Source organism: Folsomia candida, unplaced genomic scaffold (genome assembly GCF_002217175.1).
Source record: "Folsomia candida strain VU population unplaced genomic scaffold, ASM221717v1 Fcan01_Sc003, whole genome shotgun sequence".
Taxonomy (NCBI): domain Eukaryota; kingdom Metazoa; phylum Arthropoda; class Collembola; order Entomobryomorpha; family Isotomidae; genus Folsomia; species Folsomia candida.
This window is the reverse complement of record NW_019091195.1, coordinates 11,772,240-11,795,184: the sequence shown is the minus strand read 5'-3', so window position 1 is coordinate 11,795,184 and position 22,945 is coordinate 11,772,240. Positions and strand designations below refer to the sequence as shown.

General features: G+C 38.3%; 2 protein-coding genes across 5 annotated transcripts; one reads left to right on the top strand and one right to left on the bottom strand.

Moving 5' to 3' along the window:
* The first annotated feature begins 34 nt into the window (after window positions 1-34).
* On the top strand, window positions 35-6,134 carry LOC110847337 (cohesin subunit SA-1). Its single transcript, XM_022094265.2, has 15 exons — window positions 35-272; window positions 513-579; window positions 706-1,340; window positions 1,420-1,891; window positions 1,977-2,276; window positions 2,385-2,448; window positions 2,547-2,891; window positions 3,182-3,460; window positions 3,554-3,777; window positions 3,952-4,108; window positions 4,178-4,408; window positions 4,487-4,635; window positions 4,725-5,193; window positions 5,267-5,298; window positions 5,372-6,134. Exons 2-15 carry the CDS (start codon window positions 517-519, stop codon window positions 5,477-5,479), a joined length of 3,528 nt encoding a protein of 1,175 aa, XP_021949957.1. The 5' UTR covers window positions 35-272; window positions 513-516; the 3' UTR covers window positions 5,480-6,134.
* On the bottom strand, window positions 5,529-22,758 carry LOC110846990. Of its 4 annotated transcripts, XM_035849550.1 has the most exons (22): window positions 21,414-22,758; window positions 20,574-21,059; window positions 19,703-20,188; window positions 19,305-19,576; window positions 18,644-18,709; window positions 18,428-18,536; window positions 18,280-18,351; window positions 18,062-18,197; window positions 17,734-17,964; window positions 17,469-17,630; window positions 17,116-17,249; window positions 16,764-16,982; window positions 14,252-14,356; window positions 12,689-13,345; window positions 12,253-12,326; window positions 9,256-9,346; window positions 9,129-9,166; window positions 8,769-8,917; window positions 8,634-8,665; window positions 7,981-8,387; window positions 7,768-7,853; window positions 5,688-7,640 (listed from the first exon to the last, which is right to left on the bottom strand). In XM_035849550.1, the coding sequence occupies exons 1-22, from the start codon at window positions 22,237-22,239 to the stop codon at window positions 7,442-7,444; spliced, it is 5,037 nt and encodes a 1,678-aa protein (XP_035705443.1). In that variant the 5' UTR covers window positions 22,240-22,758; the 3' UTR covers window positions 5,688-7,441. The 4 variants fall into 4 exon arrangements, with proteins under 4 accessions (XP_035705446.1, XP_035705443.1, XP_035705444.1 ...); XM_035849553.1 differs by lacking the exon at window positions 21,414-22,758 and having other exon boundaries at window positions 5,529-7,640; window positions 20,481-20,695; XM_035849551.1 differs by lacking the exon at window positions 14,252-14,356.
* Window positions 22,759-22,945: the final 187 nt, after the last annotated feature.

Below are 22,945 nucleotides of genomic sequence, written 5' to 3'. Positions count from 1 at the left end.
GACCGAGGGAACAGAGCCGAAAACTTGACTCCACTAAAAGTTCACAGCAACATTTGGAATTCTAATTCTAAATGTTGAATTAATAGTAATTAATTCTAATTCTAACTATTTTCCCATTTGAACGGTCGTCTCTTGTTCGATCGCTGTTCTGAAAAACTGACACAAATTAACTCGTCCTTAGAGAGAACCAAGTAGGAGGAGCGCTACGTTCAGATTCAAGAGCGGCGACGGATTTTTAATCCTGAATTAAATTCTCCAAGAGTGTAGAAAAGGTAATGCTGTGCTAGAATCAATTTACACTGGATTTTAATACTGAATTGATAGAATTCTGCAAAGTTCATACGTTTCATAATGATTTTGGACCTAATTACTTTTTTTGGGGAAGGGGGTTTAGCAATCTATTCAAAATACAACTTATTCATATAATTAACTTAATTACTTCGAAATTACTACCAAATGGAATAAGGATTTCATTTGTTAATACACATTTGTGCTTTACTTGTCACAATTAGGAAGATGTCTTATTCCACTCGACATCGCATGGGAGGGAAGAGGATTAGGATGGATGATCCAGTTCCGGTAAGTTTCTCGTATTCACACCGATAATTTTTAAGTAAATTATTTTATAATAAATATGTAGAATTGGACGAATTCATGCATAAAGAGATTAACATTTTTATTTATTGTCTGTTTTATTGGTTAAAGGAGTATGAAAATCCAATGAGTCCTCCGATGGCACCAGAGACACCAGCACCTGGCTTGTTTCACGACAATGACATGTTCAGTGGCAGCTATGATGATACTGGCTCCGATATTGACCCGGCATCCGTAAATACCACGTATGACGCCCACTTTGGGTCGACAGTGTCATTTCACGTTGGTTCAGATGTAACAATGGAGTCTCCCAGCATGCCCAATACTCGACGAAGAGCAGCAGCTGCGGCTGCCGCTGGATCAGCCACCCCAGGTTCGAAAACTCCAGGACGCGGAAAGCGGGGACGTGAACAGCCTGTCCCCGCAGAATCTCCATCGCCACATGTTTCGCCAGATGAACCAGTGGGAAAAAGACCACGAGGTAGAGCAGCAGGTGGAAGCAAACGTGGTGCTGCAGCTGCTGCAACAGTAGATCATTCTAATATTGATGAAGACGACAGCTTGTACAATGCAGTTTTACAAGGAAAATGTTCTCTGCAAGCATTGGTGGATGATTGGATTGATGATTACAAGAGCAACAAAGACTCGACCTTGCTCAAGCTAAGTCAATTTTTCATTAGCGCATCGGGGTGTAAAGGAAAAATAACACCCCAAATGGCATCTATGGAACATGCTGCAATCATTCGGTAAGAGTTTATTACTTTAGCTATAATTCCTTATAAGTATATTCACGGGGTACAGTGTTGTAATTATTTATTTTTGCAGAAAAATGACAGAGGAGTTTGATGAAGAGAGTGGAGAATACCCATTGGTCATGTCCGGGCAGCAGTGGAAAAAGTTTAGGCAAATATTTTGCGACTTTGTTCAGATGTTGGTCAAGCAGTGCCAGTACAGCATCATTTATGATCAATATTTGATGGATAATGTAATTTCCCTCCTCACTGGATTATCCGATTCACAAGTCCGGGCATTTAGGCACACAGCCACGTTGGCAGCTATGAAACTCATGACAGCGTTGGTGGATGTAGCTCTTACTGTGTCCATCAATCTGGACAACACTCAACGGCAGTACGACTCGGAACGACAAAAAGCTAGTGGGAAACGAGCAACGGATCGTCTGGAAGCTCTCATGACTAAACGCCAAGAGTTAGAAGAAAACATGGATGAGATTAAAAACATGCTGACATATATGTTCAAATCGGTGTTTGTGCATCGTTATCGTGACACATTACCCGAGGTGAGCAACACTAAATCATTTTCACACCTTTAAAACGATAATAGTGTAAAATTTACTAATCACTGATAATTTTCGGTTTCAATAGATTCGGGCAATTTGTATGGCTGAAATTGGGATTTGGATGAAGAAATTTCATCAAAACTTTCTGGATGATTCATATTTAAAGTATATTGGATGGACCCTTCACGACAAAGTTGGTGAAGTTCGCTTAAAGTGTCTTCAGGCGTTACAACCATTGTACTCCACGGAGGAACTCAAGGGGAAACTAGAACTTTTTACCAGCAAGTTTAAGGATAGAATTGTAGCCATGACCCTGGACAAGGAATATGATGTGGCCGTGCAGGCTGTTAAGTTGGTGATTCTGATCCACAAATTTCATCGAGAGGTAGTTCGCACTTACTATTTTTTTAAAGCAGTATTAATTATTTGTATATTAAAACTTGACGAGTAGTTGGTTTCTCCAATATTACTAACTTTCACCATTCAATTGCAGATTTTGACCGACAAGGATTGTGAATTGGTGTACGAACTTGTTTATTCTTCTCATCGTGCTGTGGGTAAGAATCAAAGACATTGTTACCAAATCTACAGCTCACATAATAAGCGCATTTACTTATTGATGAAACGAATTGTTAAAAATTTATTACTTTTATAGCACAAGCTGCGGGAGAATTTTTGAATGAACGACTGTTCGTAGTAGATGAAGGGGCAGTTGAAAACATTCGAACGATGAGGGGGAAGCCACGGCTCCCGAACACTCCTCTAATTCGAGATCTTGTGCAATTTTTTATCGAGTCAGAGCTTCATGAACATGGAGCCTATTTGGTGGATTCATTAATTGAATCCAACCCCATGATGAAGGATTGGGAATGCATGACAGATCTACTCATTGAAGAAAATGGGCCACAAGAGGAACCGTTGGATGACAAGCAAGAAACATCCCTTATCGAAATTATGGTCTGCGCAGTTAAGCAATGTGCTACTGGAGAGCCACCAATTGGTAAATTACAACCTTAATTATCATAAAATGAGCCATTTTTCATAGACACCTTTTGTCGGGTTTTGATAACATTTTACCATTTTATTAGTCGTTTTTCTTTAGAAAATTGATAGATCAAAAACTTAAATTTTCCTAACAACTATAATGAGTGGGGTACACACTTGCTAACTTTTGTGTACATAGAATTGGTGTGATGTGGTGCGGCGAATGAAACTAGCAAGTGTGGTATAGCAGGGACGGTTAGCCAAGTAGTAATAAATTGATAAAACATACACGCTTTTTCTTTTCAGGAAGAGGTCCTACCCGAAAAATCCTATCAGCCAAAGAACTCAAACAAGTAAGCGATGACAAGATTCGATTAACGGAACACTTCATTCCCACTCTTCCAACTTTACTCACAAAGTACAAATTGGACCCGGAAAAAGTTGCAAACTTGCTATCTCTCCCTCAGTACTTTGATTTGGAAATTTACACCACGTCGCGACAGGAAAAGTCTCTGGACATGTTGTTGGAACTTATAAAAGAGATTACAGACCAGCACAGTGAACCCGATGTTCTAGAAGTTGCTTGTAAGCCATCATTTTATTTACAAGTCATAGAATAAAATAAATAAATGGAATTACTGATATACATCATGGAACTTGAAATTGTTGTTCTTGTAGCAAAAACATTAGAAACCATCTGTTGTGACGACGCTAGAAAGTCGAGCAGAACAGAAGTTGCATTGATGAATGTTTTGGAATCTATTTGGCTCAAATTTGCTGCTGCTTCTAAGGATTATGAGGCCAGCTTAGCCGAAGAAGAACCCGACAGGGATGATATTTACAATCTCAACATGAGTCTCCGAAAAATCGCAGTATTTTATGGATGTCACAGTTTTGACAAGGTATTCATCACTTTTAATTTTAAAATTGTATTGTTGAAAACGAATAGCATGTATTTATTTGATCACTTTGTACTTTTGTCGATATATCACATTTACTTATGTGCGATTCGTTTTCAATAACTCAGTATTATTGTCATTACAATATGTATGAAAATAAGTATAATATCTGGCTAGTTTGAAGTATGGGAACGATTATTTCGAATTATTCGATCCACACATGGGACAAATCTGTATCCTCAAGAAGCCGTGAAGCATGCTATAGGGGCATGTTATTTTGCATTACTCTGGGATTTAAAGAACATTCAAGAAAAAGGAGAACACGGTGTCTCTGGTAATATCTATTAAACAAAGTGAATTATAAACTATACGCTTATTTCACAAAATGTTTATTTCATTTCAGGAACCGATGATGTTCCCAAACTTCATCGCAAACTGAACGACTACATGTTTGAAATGAAAAACTTGATTTTCCAACACGATGGTCCACACTCCTTCAAAGAGGAGGCCTACACATCTATTTGCGACGGACTTATTATATTTTGTGACCAGTTGTCAAGCCAGAAATGGATGGAAACTCTAGTTTACAAACCGGATCAAGAATTGCAGAGACTTCTCAATAGATTCATGCAAGGTATTCATCTGGTATTTTATGGGTTGAGTAATTATAAAAGCATTAATTTTTAAATTCTAAATAACTCTTGATTTTCAGACAACGTGTTCAATGAGGACAGGGATGATGAGTTGGATGAACATGCCAGGATCGAAGGATTACATAAAATGAGGAATTATTTGGCACAATTTTGTAAACTGATTGTGTACAATGTCCTGCCTATTAGTGCTGCAGCTGATGTATTCAAAGTATGTGAAATAATCGTACCTAGAAACATTTAATAATAATAATAATCGGACTTGAAAAAGTAATAATCGCACCCTTCTTTATATTTCAGTACTATGTAAAGCACTACAATGATTATGGTGACATCATTAAAGCTACGTTGGGGAAGGCTAGAGAAATTAACAAAGTCAACTGTGCCCTCACAATGATAGTGAGTCTAACAAACGTGTTTGCAGAACTCCCAAAATCAAACAGTTGGATGGTTGACCGGTCAGCCGAAGAGTTTACAGCGCTGAAGGACTTGGCAAAGCGATTCGCTTTGAGTTTTGGCCTGGATGGTGTTAAAAATCGGGACGCCATCACCGCTCTGCATCGTGAAGGAATATTATTCTCTGTCAACCCATTGGAAAACCCTAACGACCCGACTGGACCACCTCCGAATCTTCCATTTCAGGAAATCCTGTCCGAGTTTACCAACAAACTATTAAAGCAAGATAAGCGGGTTGTACTACAATTCTTGGATCATCGTGTCGGATCCGCAGTTCCATCGAGCCAGGGTGCCCACTGGCAGCCATTATATGGTAAACTAATTATTCTTAATACATGATTTATGGCTTTAAATTAATCTTATTTTTTGTAAAATCTGTTTTACAGCTTACCGAAATTCACTCATGCATGGAGAATCGGTAACAAAATTTATTCATTAGTTTATCTGATTTGAATGCTCTCGATATCAACTAAGGAAATTTGTTTTTGTAGGATCATCCTCCGCAAATTGCAAGAAGAGCATATACCAGAAAACGGAACGTGAACGATGATGCAGAACATGAGGAATTGGAAGACGATCAAGATGGGGACATGGGTTGAAATTAATGATAAAATCAAATACCAATATTTAATTCAGAAGACAACATCATCCAACCAACGTGCAATGATGCTTTTATTAACTTTGGCACAGAAAAAATAAGTTGTACATTGACCATTTTAATAATTATTCAAGTTATTTTAAAATTCAATACAACACATTGAAATATCGTTGTTACATTTTTCGATCCAGCATTATTAGTACTTGTTGTTCTATATAACCTTTTCTATTCGATTCCACATTATATTACACAATAGTCTGAGAAGAAGGTGGTTTAAAATTCAGTTTTACCTTCTCCACAAATGTATCTTGTGTATATATGTACATAGGTCTACGGTTGCCGGTTGCTGTTATTGTTTGTACTAACAATAGTTTTACTACCGTTTAAATAGTTTGATAATAATAATAATAATAATAATAATAATTCATTATTACCAATAACATATAAAAGTTCTCGCAAAGTTTAACTGTCTGTGTGCGGAGAAGAATATGAGTACTAATTTGTTGTCTTGTGATGATAGTTAAACTCGGTCAATTACGTTTTCATATCTTCCTCCTTGTATTATTTATTAGTAGCTGACGGACTTTATGAACTATGTAATTAATATTCTTTGTCTGGAAGTTTCTTTGTATTATAATAAATGTCATAAAAACGGATGATGATATCGTCTTACTGATAATGATTGTTCAAAGTCAAAAAGAATCTCAGCAGTCCTTTTCCCTATGTATCACCTACACTTACCTACCTATCTACATACAATTTACCTAACACCTAGTCAAGAACGAGTACTCCATTGCATAACCACCACCACAATATTTAGTATCATCCTTCCCTTTAACATTAATTCAATTCTTTATATAATATGGCACAAGGGCAACGTCCCGAACCTTCAAAGATTTAGGCTTTTAAATGCTACAAACATTGTTATGCAATATATTTATGTGGTCACTCGAAGAACCCCACCAACCAACTAGCTCAACTACTAAACCACCTCTTTCTCCATTCCGACGTGTACATAGCTTTCACCGAAATCGGAATGCATCAGCACCACTGCGGCCGTAAGAGTTTGAGAATTGTATGCAATAATAAATACGTAGTCTAAGGAACTCCCACCCGAGTAAGACTGCTGGGTGGGTAATTGGTAGTCATTACGGGGTCGTCAATGCTAATACTGAATTGTAGCGACCGAGTACCACTTTCGTTGATTCAATTTTGTGAGACAACATTAATGCAATAATAACCAAACGTCATCATTGGAGAAGTGGCAAACCAAATTAGAGGAGCATGTTGGCCCTTACACTTTCTCCAATTTTCTCGAATTACAGTGCGACAAGAGATTCGCTTTAGTCACTACAGTCATTGGATTAATAGTGGTGCCAAAAAATACACTGTTAAGTGCATGAAAAAAATTGGGGTATTTAGCAGTTTGTAGGCCACAAAATCGAATGACGCTACACAAATATTCATCAACATCTCAGAGAGCACAATTGGTGATCTCATTATTAACGATCGCATCATTTCATTAATCAAGAAGAATTTCTAATGCGTGTTTGTAGCGAAGGGAAAGTGCGTACATAACGTGCATGAAAGTGGATTTGATATATAATGTCGCGGATAATGAGTCAGATATTTGTATGCAAAGTGAGTTATCCGCAAACTTATTCGTCTGTTTGTGAAGCAGTGCATTTCAGTAGAAAATAGTACAAAGTTGTGGCGGCGTATAGAGTATTGATAAAGTTTTAGAAGTAGTAGGTGGTGACAACAAAATTAGAAACTGGTAACCAGAGTCAATATGTAGTTGAACAATAAATGCGCCTTGGGGAGATGATCCTACATATTTAGCATGAGTATGTATACGTAGTGTTGAGAGAGATGTGCATTGAAAAATATTATACGAAATTTAGATAGTTATAGCTGTGGTGGTCAAGAGGGTTGTTGCAGGATAAGTACACATATAGAAATGTTATTCGGAAATGTTGATAGTCTCCACTTTTCTCAAAGGGTCTGAAGAAAGTCCATAACTCGTATCTGAAGACTCTGGCATAATGACGCACATGAATTGACCCCCAGTCTGAGAGTTTCTCGGGTAAATCGTCACAGGCAGAAAAGGTTCATCGTTCTCCACATAATTGCACAACTTTGAATATATATCAGGATAGACTCTGAAATCAAATCAAATTTAGTTTCTTTAATTGCTATCCAGAATATCTTATTTATTCTGATGAAATGCAACACAGTCGTGTATTATCTTATTTTTCTGCACAAAGCAAAACATTCACATTTATGTACCTTCGAAGATCTACACCGCGCTCGATGAGATGTTTTTGTATATTGGTGAAACTGATTTCACGCCGTCGTCGGTCGTCACTGTTTAACTGAGGAACAAAACATACAAATTAACATGCAATCCATCAACAAGGTCTTCAATGTTTGGGAGAAATCGGAACAAATGCATAAGAATAACGGATGATAATATGTAAATATCTACATATATGCATATACCTTCAGCGACTCGGAGGTAGGCACTGATCTTAGGATGAGGGTCTCATTGTCCGTACCAACAATTCCTCCCTCGTCACCACTCCCATCACCCCTGTCACTGGTGGTGGATGGCAGTAGTGGTGGTGGGCATGGGCCGTGCGTTGGGGAGAATGACCGGGGGTCGATGTCGTCGGGATTAAGGTGGGCTGGGATGGCGGCATGATGGTGGGGCTGACTCTCGTCGAAACTTCGAGGAATCAGGAGACGAATCTTTGAACAGCGAGACACCATTTCTCTCTCCCATTTCACTGAACCTGACGTGGGAACCTCGTTGACCACACAAACACTAACGTAGAGGACGAAACGTGTCTCCGTATTGTACATTCGACAACTTTCACTTAGGTCTGAAAATGTCGGGGCACCCATTTCTGCAATTGCAAGATTCATTATAGCAGTTTACTCAGCCTACCATGAAAAAATCTCACTGTTTGCGTAAATAAATTGCGACAGTGTCGCAGCGACACTGTCTCGTTCGATTCTCACACTTTTGACCTACTGCGTCTACTTCATACATCGAACACAAGTTTGGCCAATCTCTGGCATTTACGTGGATAGGACGTGATCTGTCTAATTACATACTAGCAAATTGCAAGATACAAAATAGAATTGCCTACCTTCAGGTAACATGTCCGCGTGGGGGATATACCTGAAATTCAAAAGGGTATGCTTTCACTATTCAGAGCAACGTGCGGTTGTCACACACGAGACAGACAGGACAAGAAAGACCAATGTTATTCATGTAGGCTCACCAGGGTTCAGGCAGTTCGGGAAGTCCGCCAGTGAGGAACCGTTCCGCTCGATCTGGGGAGGAGAAGAAGAGTTTGACGCAACCACGCCCCTTGGCCAAGTACCCCCGACGCGCCATCGTGCTCAGCTGGCTCACCACGAACGAGTCCTCCTGTTTTATAGAATACAATTTGTAAGTGTAATCCAACCCGACTTGAGAGTCTCAAGTTGAGACGCCCAAGTTGATGTTGACAACTCAAGTCCAATACTTATGTACATATGCAAATTATAATATTATCAGATTTTGAAGTACATTGCCAAGAAAATCATTTTTCATTTTACGTGTTTAAATTAGTATTTTGTTAATGGACTAAAATAATTACCTTACAGTGACCAATAATCTGTTTGCACAACTGACCCACTGCAACGTCACAAACAAATTTTTGTAAAAATTCACGCTCTTTTTTCTGGGAATAATAATCTCGAGATTTATGTATGAATGTAACTCACCTCGACTCTGCATGCAAACCTTTTTGTGCTTCTCCCAGTGAATTCGTCTACAGTCTCTGGAGCAGTAGTAAGCGTTGCAATTGTGACATGTCTTGAGAAAAGAGACCAAGAAAACTTATATCATGCATACCGAAAAATAGAAATAAAAAACCTACAGTGCAGACTTGATATAGCCCGAGTCAGGCCTAGTTGTGATTATCACCCTCATTCGACTTTTTTGCATGAAATTTTATCGTAAATGCATATGAACATATTAAAAGATATAGTGATATCCCCTGGTCACCAGTATTGACCATGACCATAACTTTTTAACGAGCGAATAGTTTTTCCTAAAACTCACAGAGTATTATCCTACTAATATTCGACGTAACATATGTAAATTCCAGCCACGCGGGTGACTAGGTTATACTTTTGTTGGTGCACACATATTTTCACTCAATCAGACTTTTCCATGAAATTTTATCGTAAATGAGTTTCAAAAAATTTAAATTTAGATTAATTTTTCCAATTTAAATTCACATTCTTCTATTAATAACAATTGGCAGGCTATTTAACTAATTCAGCTCGATAAAAGAATATCAAAAACCTACTTCAAGCAACTTTGCGGGGCCTTTTAAGACGGCATTATTACCTAAAAGCCAGACTATAGTGAACGATTTGCATATAATTTTTAGCCCAAACCAGGGCTTATGTAATCGACCTGTCCGTCTGTCTGTCTTTCGATAACTCTCGAACGACTTAGCAGATTTTTACCAAATTTGATACATACATGTATCTGGGCAATCCAACAACCAAGATGTTCGAAGTTCGAAGATGGGTTCTATCAGAAAAGATTTAGACCAGTGTGGGTTATATGAGTGGGGTATTATGCACCAAAATTTAAAAATTGTGATAGAAAGCTGAAATTTGGCATGTAGCGTGATAATGGTAGAATGTGAATTGAAATTGGAAAATTTTTCAACCGAGAGGGTGACCCATACCGATTTTCAGAAATTGCCGTAAGAAGCTAAATTCCGGCACGGTGATACTTGTTAGCATGAAATTTTATCGTAAATGGACGTTAAACAATTTAAACCTACAGGGCAGACTTGATATAGCCAAGTCAGGCCAAGTTGGGGATATTCTTATAATTAGTATCAATTAACAGCATATGTAGCAAATTTCCACTTGATACGATGATTTAATAAATCCGTGTGGGTCACCCAATAGGTCCTCCAGATGAAAATTGTTCCTATTTTAATTCATATTGTTCAATTAGGATCCATCACCAACATCTCTACCAATTTTCGGCTTGATTTAATGAATTTCAAAAATAGGTATGGGTCACCCCATAGGGTCACTCCAGATAAAAATTTGTCAAATTTCAATTCATATTCTTCAATTTGGACCAATAAGTAACTTCCATGCCAAATTTCACCTCTATATGACCATTTTGAAAAATAGGTATGGGTCACCCCATAGGGTCTGTCCAGATGAAAATGTGTCTAATTTCAATTCATACTCTTCCGTTAGTAGCCATTAGCCACCCCCAAACCAAATTTCAGCTCGATTGAATGAGTTTTAAAAATCGGTATGGGTCACCCCCTAGGATCCCTCCAGATGAAAATTTTTGAAATTTTACTTTCAATTCTTTCATTAGAAACCATTATCAACCTCTGTACCAAATTTCAGCTTTCTACGACAATTTTGAAATTTTGGTGCACAATACCCCACGCACTCCAATGACCCCCACCGGTCAACCACTTGACCGATCATGCCCATCTCCGAACTCAACCTTACTTTTTGCCCGAAGAAGAAGTATGCAAAATTTCAAGTCGATAGCTTGTGTTTAAAGAGAGTTATCGTGCGCACAGACGGACGCACAGACGGACGGACAGACAGACATCTTGGCAAATCTATAAGGCCATCTTAAAAGGCCCAAAAATCGGTATGGATCGCCCAATAAGGTCCTCCAAATGAATTTTTTTCTTATATTACTTTATATTGTTCCATTAAGAGCTATTACCAACCTGTCTATCAAACTTCAGCTCGATTTAACGAATTTGAAAAATTGGTATGGGTCACCCTATAGGGTCTGTCCAGGTGAAAATGTGTTGAATTTCAATTCATATTCCTCCATTAGTACCCATTGACAACCTATGTACCAAATTTCAGCTCGATTGGATAAGTTTTAAAAATCGGTATGGGTCACCCTCTAGGGTCCCTCCAGATGAAAATTTTGCAATTTTACTTTGTATTCCTCCATTATAAACCATTAGCAACCTCTGTACCAAATTTCAGCTTTCTACGACAATTTTGAAATTTTGGTGCATAATACCCCACCCACTCCGATGACCCCCACCGGTCAACCACTTGACCGATTTCACCCATCTTCGAACTTAACTCCTCATTTGACCCATACTACATGTGTGCAAAATTTCAAGTCGATCGGATTTGTTTTACGGCAGTTATCGCAAGACAGACAGACAGACGGACGTGACGGGTACATAAGCCCTGACTCGGGCTAAAAAGGATATGAAAACTTGACATGCAGAATTTTTGAAAAAATTATATAGCCAGAATAGATTTTTTCCATCCACCCATTGACCAAATCTTGATCACCAAAATTTTATAAAGGTGGCATCATTTTATGCATTAATTTCCCCAATATAGTATCTATATACCTACTTATGTACCGTATATCATATACAACAATATTATGTACATATGCATGCAAAATTTCAGTAATTTTCGACTAATTAATAAAACAGCGAGGATTATCCTAGCAGAGAAAATATTTATTGAAATTAACTTAGGCAATTAATTCTTAGACTCGATTGCATTGTTCATGACATTTAAAAGTTTTTCGTTAAAACTTCAACTGACCTCCTGACCTGACAAATTGCCACCCCAGATAAAAAATTCTTCATACTATTTAATCCTTCCAAGTGAAAGAAATGGAAGTGATTTCTTAAGTAATTCAAAAATGAAAAATCCTGCATGATATCTTATTCTAACCTTGAATTCTCTCCGTGCTTCCAACCCCGTTGCCGACTTTCCACACTTGGAATTTTTGCATTGAATTGTGCCTCCTGTATGGAAAAAGTGAATTAACCAGGCTGAATCATCCTGTATTTGGTTTTCTTAAAAACCACATTATCGAATAGTTAATTTAAGTTGGACAAAGCATAAGCTGGTTTAATAAAAAGCGCTGGAATGTGGAGACGCAATTTCATCTCATCTCGAAAGTTGGTGTCAACCAGAAACAGAAACTCGTCTCCTACTATCATTTGTGAAAAAAGCCACAAATCAACCACAAAACTACGTTCACATAAATAAAACTAAAACTCATGAAAAACCTGACATTACGATGTTATTTGATAACGATATACTGAGAGACACATATTCGTATAGTTTTTGGAGGGGGAAGGGTGAGAATTATTAGTCTTCTTACCGACGGGCTCGTTGTCTCTTTTTGACCGTGAGCTGCTCTTCTCGTCCTTGTCACTGACGTCGAGGTCGAAGGAGACTCTCCGATGTCTGGCGGGGGTGGTGGGGTTGGAATTTTCGTTTAGACCTGCTAAAGGGTTCGTAACGAGGGTGGGGCCCGGGGGAAGAATCTCAGTCGGAGTTCCAAAGTTTAACTCCTCTTGAGCAATCTTCCCCTCGTCCTCGTCTTCGTTCCGATCTCCGAATGTGGGGTCGTCCAGCCAGGGACGATACTTTGTCGTCGGGGAAGTAGCACCATAGTCTGAAGACCCCAGTTCAGGGTTTGTAGCACTCGTTGCACTAATGTCTCTCAAGGCGTCCATGTACGTGGGAGTCGCATCATGATCATGGTAAGTGCTCTCTCTGGTAGTGGTGGTAGTATTGCTGGTGAAAGGGGTGGTGGTTGGCAACGTGAATGGGTCCACATCCTCCTGGGGAAAGCATATGGTGTCGTCCAAGGGCTGATTCATTCGTTGTTGCCAGTCCGACATGGGTGGATTGTCGTACGGATTAGCGTCTGGAGAGAAGGAGGTCAAGAAGGTCGAGGTGAAGGGCGGCTGTGGTGGGGATATTCTAGCCGTGGTAGTGGTGTCTTTTGAGGAAGGAAGCTGGCTGTTATCACCTGAAATTCCCGTTCTCACTTTGACTTTCACACACCACATTACATTCATTTCACATCACAATTCACAACTAACACAGATACAAATAAAGGCTGGCAATATGAGAAGGTGAGGTGTCAAGTGGTATGTGTATAGTATTTTAAAAGGTTTGAATAAAAGTGCAACAACTTATATTAAACACATGTGTATGATACGAACGATATACAAGCGAGTGAACTATTGCTGCAGCCATGAAATGGAAATTGATTTAAAAATAACAACTAATAAATAAATGATCATAATCAGAAGGGTTAGAGAGAGAAAAGGTGTTGGAAAGGCATGCATATAGGAAAAGCGGCGAAACTTTCACCAGGAAAGTGGGTTAGTGATTGTTGCTGCTGGTATATGTTTAGTGATGGTGTGGCCTATTAGAGGAAAAAGGAGAGGAATGACAACTATTTAGAAACTCTTGTTATCAAGACTAAATACGACAAGCTATTTAGATGTCCTATTATTCTAAACCAATGACTAAACTAAATTAAAAAAGCAACGACAAATATGCTACTGTTCTTTCACTTGAGTTACTATTTCGTTTCTCGCAACATAACACTTTGTCAGCGACAGCGTACAAAATTCAACTGACAATAAGGATTCATTTATGTAACTCAATTCTGTTTAGCTGTTTGAGTGTGTGGCTAGGCTAACTGCTCCAGCGAGAGTGAAAGTGAGTGAAAGTGAGCGAGTGTGGGTATGTGTACATATTTAGCAGTGGGCTCGGTATACGGTGTAATAAATAAATGGCTCACGACTATGGTGGTGAGTGGGGAGTAATAAGAGAAGAAAAGAAGGTGGGGTTGGTTGTGGGGGCAGTTGGGACTGATTTTGACATAGCTACGTGGATTTATTGAACTTTTATATATCTTGCATACCTTTGCTCCCCATTATCTTTTTGTGGGGTCGCCTTAAAGCGAGTAAGGAATCGAGAATGTCGTCCAGTGTGGGTGAGGTTTTTTCTGAACATTCTCCCGTTTTCTCTGAACACATGCAATAAACTCATTTGTGAATGAATCAAGTACAAAAAACCAATTTAGTGACCGGTTTTTAACCGAAGAGATTTAATGACAATAAGTAAACTAGAAATCAACCTGAGTAAATAATGCGAATCCATAAACAAAATAGTATTATTACGTATGCGAGCACATTATAAACGCCGTGACTGTGTGGTGGATGCATGTAAACAAATCATGATTTGATAAGCGCAAATAAAAATTTAATTGTAATAACGTCTCGTAAAAGAACGCAATTCCGGAATTTAATTTTGATGCATGAGAATTGCATGCACTTATTAGTGTATAAATAATACAAATAATAAATGTGGAACCAATTTTGAACTTACCATGCGTAGATTGCATAGATCGTGTATATTGCGTGGATTGCCATAAGAATTGCATTGCACGAATTGTTTGGGTGAGAGGGTGGCTGGTTAAATTTGGTGACTGTCGTGTTAATTTTTAAAAGTGTAATGTGGGGGTAATTTTATAAAGGTGCTGTCTGCTTTTACAGAGGATTGTTAGACTTCATAAAAACGTAGCGACGTCATCAAGAGGGAACTGAACAACTCATCTTTGTGCAAATCAATGGAGAAATCAAAACCAAAATCGTGGAGAGAGAGAGAGAGAGAGAGAGCGTACAGAAGAGAAAATTTGGCGAAGAATGCTAGTACTACTTACGACCCACAGCGTTCTAGTCTACTAAATTTATTAAATGGCAAGAAGGGACAAATGCAGAACTCAAGACGAAGAAATCCGTCATTCATCACTCCATTTCACTACAAAAGACAGTAATTATAAATTAACACTACTTGTGACAGGATTATAAAATAATGATTAAATGTACATATGTATATGTATAATGAATTCAAAAATAAACAACTTTGGTATAAAAATGTATTCCAAAGGCAGTAAAGGCAGTTTTTTAATTCAAATGAAAATGTGATAAAAAATTTACAATAATCGTTCATGTACAAATAAGTAGACCAAATAAAATAAGATGGAAAGTATAGCGAATCATACGTAACTAAAATACTAAGAACAAAGCAGAATATAGTAAAAATAACCAAATATTTGCATTTTTACAACAATAATAACAAAAAATATTGAATGCTTTAACAGATATGGGTACTACAACTTAAATACTTGAATGGCAAATATGAAGGTATATATTATCTTTAGGTCAATGATATTAGAGTTAGAATCGAAAAGTAACTACTTGTACCACAACTGGCTTCAGTTGTGAAAGTAAACATAATGTAAAAGTCTTCTCAGGAGGGGAGCTTCACCACCTGCCCTTCACAGATCTCGATGCCCTTTGGATATGTGGTAGGGTCCTATGAGTGTACTAAAACCCTGAAGTGGTTTGACTCCATGGCCACATTTACGACCGCCACACCCACTCAAAGGCGCCAAAAACACGAAAAAAGCCCTGTTTTCATGTACTTTAAATTTCACCAAAAATCCAATTTTGCTCGGATGTTGATAAAATTTACATTTTTGTGATCCCAGATACTTGTGTGATCATATCCAGTAGATATCCCAAATTTTTTGAAATTTTGAATTTTTTCGAATAGCATTATTGTCAGCTCGAAAATTTCGAAAATTTCAAAAAAGTTGAGATTGCTATTGAATATTATCAGGCAACTATCTGGGATCACAAAAATGCAAATTTTATCAAAATCCGCGCAAAATTGGATTTTTGGTGGATTTTTGAAGTTGGTAACTTTTGTGGTTTTCATCCCTTTGAGTGGGTGTGGCGGGCGCAAATGTGGCCATGGAGTCAAACCACTTTAGGGTTATAGTACACTCATAGGACCCTACCACATATCCAAAGGGCATCGAGATCTGTGAAGGGCAGGTGGTGACGCTCTCCTCCTCAGACCAAAACGACCTGAACCTGATATTGAAGCCATGCAGGAGATCAATTAAATAATAAATAAGATTGATCAAACTGTCTGCATGTGGAGGAAGATGGAGAAGAGTCGCGAAAGAATTGCTGGCTTTTCTGGAGCAAAAATTGCAATACAAAATACAACCTCATTCGTAATTTAGTGATATACGTAGTAGATATAAAGATATACATATATGTATATAGTAAAGATGAGAAGAGAGTGTAATAGTGGCAATAGTTGGTGCAGTATGTGATAAATATGACCTCAATTTAGGAGGACATGTCATATGCTAAAATTATGAGAAATAGAAGACTACGAAAGTTCACGCTCATAAATAATCAAGATACAAAGCGATATATAGTCAATCAAAACAATGCTGCTTGTGTGGAAAGAGAGCAAAACCAAGATTCATAAATGCAACAGAAAGCTGAATATTAAATCTGCTTTGACGCCATGAACCGTGTCACCATATCAGAATTGCTAAAAGGGCGGCTCACCATTTCTAGAAAGGTATGATGAAAAAGCCTGTGAGCTTTCATGAGATGTTTTGACCGTGTCTTTGTTATTATCGCCGTTATGATCCAATTTCATAGCGCTCCGTTTGCTGTGTAGGTACGAGGCTGTTGTCCCTTGTCCGCTTAGGTTGTGGTGGTGACTCATGATTACAGACGACGGTGTGGTATCCGGCGTTCCGGGAGAATCAAGTGGTTTCGTACCTACAAATGAGAGGTTAATAATGAAGCCTAGGCTATGAAAAATTATACATACTACACATAGATTATGAAACTTTTTTGATTTGCCTCTTTTAAACATTTAAATTACATCAAAATTGTTAAAAGCCGTACTCACCCACAAATGAACTTTCTAGCCATACCATTCGCCGTCTCGGAGACGTACGTCCATTTATTCCTTCATCTAACGGTTTTGTCTCATTGACATAGTCGACTATGGCGTTAGACACGGCCTTAATTGAGCTCCGTACCCTGTTGTCAAAATCATCACGTCAAGAAAACAAAACAAAGTGTTGTAATTTCATTTTAAATTTGTCAAAAACTTGGGAATAATATTATGAAAATGAAATTCCAACAATGAATTAGAATCTAAATATTTACTTGGACCAGTAAAGTTTCAGAAGTTTGGATAGAACAAATATTTGACCGACTAGCACAGACCAGCGAGAGTGAGTACGAAGATTACAGTACCTGTTCAACTTGTTGCTGCTTTCACTAGTATCGCTGATATTAAGACTCAAATCTGATGCCGTTTCTTTTCTGGGTGACGTAACTGTACTCACGTCACTACTTGCCGTAGTCGAGATGGGTGTGGTTGATTTTTGTTGTTGAGAGACCAAGTCAGCCGCAAGTCTATAATGCAGATATTATATACATTATTTTATATGGGTTACGTTAAAACCTTTATCTAAAAGAGTATAGTTTGTTGAAAAGTAAATCAAAATTATAAATCTACCTTTCAGAAGGTGAGCGGTACAATGTTTTAGAATTCAACCTTTCTTGAGACCGCCAACCAAGGTAGGGTGTCTTGTTATAGCCGTATCGCGACATAGGACCTGAAGACACGGGAGTGGATGTCGATGACGTGATACCTCCAACTGGTGAGGGGGATGGTGAAAGCGACGCAGGACTTGCACCGCAGCTCATTCGGGTAGAGAATCGAGAGAGTGCATATGGCATACCATAACTGTAACATGTTTCAACATCGATTTTAATTAACTTATTGGAAAAAGTAAGTAAAAAAAGTTAGTGGAAAAATATATGTTTAATTTCAAATATCTTACGTAAATGAACTCCTTTCGAAATAAGGCGACGGACTAGCACTCGCAGTTGAATTTGGACTCATGAGTGATTCCCGAGACGATCGACCAGAGGTTGTAGTGACCCTTGGTCTGGTGGACGAAAATCCTGTTTTACTTCCTAGTAAAGATATATACAAATAATTAGCTCCAGATCATACGTACTATACAATAGCTAGACAGAACATGTCAATGAAACTGACCTGCATAACGACCCGCTGATTGTAAGCTGGTCAGGGATGACGTTTTCGACGATGACAAGCCTGACCAACCCCCTGCAGACATACAATAATAAATATTTTCAAAGCTTATTTAATTAGCAAACATCCCAAGAACAAAGTTAAGTTTTACCTGCTAATCCAGTTCCACTTCCAAATTCTCGGTTTGGCGTTTTACACGCGGAAGTCGGTGTTGCATAGTTCTTATACCAATCAGGCACATTGAGTCTTTGTAATGATCGCTGAAAAACAAAATATCGTCAATAGGTATTTCATAACCCATTTTATGTATATGTAATGATCGCTGTAATATATTTAAGATATATGTCGCTTTGCTAAAACTTCTTACCTGAATCCGTAATTCATGTTCAGACACCTCACGCTCTTGATTTTTTTGCAGTGCATTTTCTGGAGGCTGAAAATATTCCGTAAAAACTGCCATTATTTTCGATGTATCACTTGACGAGGAAGTCTGCACTGACAGTTTAAACATTAAAATCTACTAAAAGCATGAAAATATTTTACTCCCACACAGTTCTTGTTGTTCTATCATGTAATCTCTTTTGATTATGAGCATCCAACTAATCAATATCATGAGTTCTTTAATATATGAGGATGTAGAGTCACACATAGAAATATTAATGATGACCATGCACCAGTTGTTTGCAGCTGTCATTGAAATATTAACCGGACTGGAGGATAATTATCATTTGTAGAAGCTATACGTGTACTAATCTAGAATTGTTTGTTTATGAAGGGTATCAGATTTACTAAACAGTTTGTTACAAAACTTCATTGCAAGGCCGTTTAAATGATTGAGAGTTTGCCAACGTAATGTGTGTATGTACGTGCAACTGACTAATCATGTCCTCGTTGAGAAGAGATCAGTACTCGGAAGCCATGAAATAATTTTGTCAATAAATGCTGACTTTTTCTATTGGCTTGTTATGGGTGGTAGCAGAGTATTTGTAGTTGACCAGTTTGTCATAAGTTTATAAAAATGCATATACCATCAGCTCTGCATGCTTCTCATCGTCAAGGAGGAACTCCATTGATCGTGAGCGATCCTCCTTGTTGGAAACGGTTGTGCCTGCCGGTGTCAATGTTGACGATTTTCCGAGATTCAAATTCTGCATGCTGCTGCATGTACTTTGTTTTTGAACAAATTTTGAGAGAGGTTGAGATTTCAAGTATCTCAGCGAAACCCTTGTAGAGTACGGAATAGCAGGTTCTGAGGATTGCCATGAGTGGGAGTCACTTTTAAGAATTTCCCGACTGGCACCTACAAAAAAAATATAATAAAACCGATATGAAATGTTTGATAACAATAAGATTACAAAGTCTCGAAAAAACTTCAAGAACTATAGAAGAAAAAGAACAATGTGTGTATGTACTATTATGTACACACCTGTGTCCAAGTCGGTTTCCAAGATGCCCGTGCACTTCTTAGGACTAAACTCTCCCACATTGTTAAACTTATTACTTTGGGAGGAGACTAGTAATTTTCCTTTGGCTTGAGTAACAATCGCATTCCAGTTGCACTGTTTAGCGAGATTTTCTTCATCATATCTGGAGTGGTGGTGGTGGTCATTAGTCGAGTTTTCAGAGTTAGAGGAATTGGAGCTGGTCGTCCTGTTTGGAGGGTTTCGCCCAAATCGATCGATGGCCACGGAACTGCGCACAGACTTGTCTATTTCTTCAAGATTCGGATGGAACCTGGATATTTCTTCCCGCGATCGGTGCAGTTCTTCTTTCACTTCCGACAACTTACTTTCAAGTTCATGTGAAAGTTTGTGGGAGGATTTTAATGGGGTAGTACCAAGTCGGCTAGTACCACGATCACCACGAGGTTCATGCATTCCAGGAGCTGGTCCAAAAAACTGATTTCGCAAAACTAAAATAACAAATACATGGCCTTGGCATTAGTTTATAAATCACAACGTTTAACATTCGATGTAAAATGCAAGGAGATATGTATATATGCACTTTCACACAAAGAAATAAGATAAACATATTATCCTGACTGACGAGACTGCAATAGAAAGAATTTCAAAGAGATAAGGTCAAACACCTCTGCATATGAACCATTTAATCTACAGACAGCAGTGTAATCCATATATTTAACGATGAATGTAAATTCCAGAGGAAGACCGCTGTAAAAATACGTAAAACTCGTTTGCATGTACCAGATTTGCATATCTCGCATTCGGCTAGCTTGGAGTCTGACAGGATATCTGTAATGCATAATAAGAATGGCCATGTTTATATGTACGAACTACCTGAATTTAGATATTTAGTTTTGTGTGCTGGGGGTAGTGGAGGTTTCTTAATTCCAGGGTCTGTCAATCCGGTGAATGAGGGGGGTGCTGTGGGTGGTAGAGAAATTGAACCAACAAGAGCGAGAGAATTAGCAGACGCTGTCAAACACGACAGAGCAGATGAGACTGAACAACATTCGTTGACAAATTCTGCAGTCGCATCTTGTTCCTTAAAACGAGTGGGTGTGGTGGACACTGCAACTGGTTCACAGGTGTTTCCTATCATGTCCTCCAGACCCGCTATTTCTTCCAGGATTTTGTCCACATTTTCAGAGAGTTCATCTGTGCAGAGTTTCTTCTCACACAAGTCCATCGTACCAGTCTTACTCGTGTATTTAAATTGATTTGATGGTGAACGAGAACGAGGTGAAAGCATTCTCATTCCTTGTTCGTCTGGATAATCTTCAGAACGAGTAACTTCCGGTTTGGCATGAAGTCCTTGTTGTCCTAATTATATGCATACATAGTAAAAAAACAGAATTTTCAAATTACATAACAAACATAAAATAAAGAGCACATGATTTGAGTTAAGTTCGACGAATGTAAATATTTCTGGGTATTGAGAATAAGTAAAATAAGACTTCAAAACATACGAATAAAAATCTACCATAATAATTCAGCATATAAAAATCATGTACATAATGTGGTCCAAAAACTTCAACGAAAATCAAGAAAATCAAATATGTCCTCGCGGTGGTCTTTGTTTAATTGTTGTGTCTTCCAGAGATTCCGAACCAGTTTTGCTATCTATGTATACTCAAACAGGTGTTCTTTAAAACAGTATTTTCCAGGGTGGCGTACCATTTTTGGAGTTAATGTGTTGCCTCTTTGAATTGTCATTCGCCAGGCCAAAAAGAGCGGTGTTGTTGTTGTTATTAGGTTTGGGTAAATTGTATTCTTGTTGAGATGCAGATTGGTGTGGGTGATGCACGCGACTGCTGATGCCGGCTTTCTTTTTGCTCACAAATTGTTTCAATAAACTTAACTGTTGAAGCAAACCTGTCTTTCTCCATGCCCCCCAAGGCAACAACGATGACAGTGAATGTGGTGATAATTGGTGGTTGGAACTGGGAGGAAATGTCGACGATGACGAAGACGACTTGTCCCCATCAACAATATTCCTATCCCTTTTTCCCTCCTCTACGTTGTACGTGTTTTTAAAGGAATTTTGCTCTGCTTGATTTGCTATTAAATTGTCTTCTTCTGCTCGCTTTCTACTAAACAAAGGGGTTGTTTTCAACAGGTCGGGAATATTTGTTGTCTGATGAGTGTCTTCTGTTGAGGAGACTTGGTTGATGGAATCACTGCTTGTTTGTGTTGGTCGTGAATTGTCACCGTAATGATGATGATGCGAAGTGGGTGTGTGACTAACAATCGTTACCAGAACTTTCTTCACTTTCTCCACTTGGGTTGAACATGTCTCACTCACTCGAGTCCCATTTTTCATATCATTTTGATTTCTATTTTTATCGAAAGGCATTTCGCCTCTGTTTAATGACGGAGTGATGTCACGATGATGATTTGCTTGGTAATCTTCCTCGTATTGGTGGTGGCAATACCTTCGTTGGGAAACGACAGGGTTAAAATGCACTCGTGGGGGCGTTGTTATTGCGATTGAGTTATTCATTTTGGCGAGCTTGCAGATTCAAGTGTGCGAAATCGTGGTACTAGGTTAGATACTTATTAAAACATTAGTCCTACGTTGATGGAGAGAGCTGGCTAATGCATTAGGCTTTTTACTGATAGACAACGCTTTATAAATTTATAATCCAACCCACAATAATATTTATGTTGATAAATAGTGGAAATATTTATTTATCCGGATTTTACAAAACAACACACACGACACCCTAAACTCTATCACACAAATTAATTTAGGTTCTGATTTTACGGGTAATAAATAAGGTACGCGTTTATAGCTTGGGGAGATTATTCACTTTTATGCTTCATCCTGCATCTCTAATGCCCAAATTACCAAATTTTGAAAGCATGTCACTCTGGATTTGCTGAGAACTCAGTTGATGTCGGAAACCTCAAAGCTGTGACATGGAGGCGAACGAGGGGTCGTAATAGGTGTATGGAGAAGCGATATTGAAACATTAATCCTAAGTGAATTTGACCAGCTTGTTGTCGCTGATGGTGGAAGGGTAATAACATGCAGACGTAAATAGAAACATTTTGGTCTGTTTGTCGGTGTAAGCAAGTAATATATAGTGCACTGCAGTGCTTGCGAAGTTGAGATTTTCAAGCATATCTATGAATAGTTGCTCCCATGTTTTCTCATGTATATTTCGAATTCTTCAATATTCTGTATGGCTATAAGCTTTTATAAG

Coding starts and splice junctions, on each gene's coding strand:
- LOC110847337 (XM_022094265.2), top strand. CDS start 517: ATGTCTTATTCCACTCGACATCGCATGGGAGGGAAGAGGATTAGGATG. Junction 2,277..2,384: donor TCCACAAATTTCATCGAGAG/GTAGTTCGCACT, acceptor ATTCAATTGCAG/ATTTTGACCGACAAGGATTG. Junction 4,636..4,724: donor CTGCAGCTGATGTATTCAAA/GTATGTGAAATA, acceptor TTTATATTTCAG/TACTATGTAAAGCACTACAA.
- LOC110846990 (XM_035849550.1), bottom strand. CDS start 22,239: ATGAATAACTCAATCGCAATAACAACGCCCCCACGAGTGCATTTTAAC. Junction 20,189..20,573: donor AACTAAATATCTAAATTCAG/GTAGTTCGTACA, acceptor TTGTTATTTTAG/TTTTGCGAAATCAGTTTTTT. Junction 17,250..17,468: donor AGCAGCAACAAGTTGAACAG/GTACTGTAATCT, acceptor TTTTGACAACAG/GGTACGGAGCTCAATTAAGG.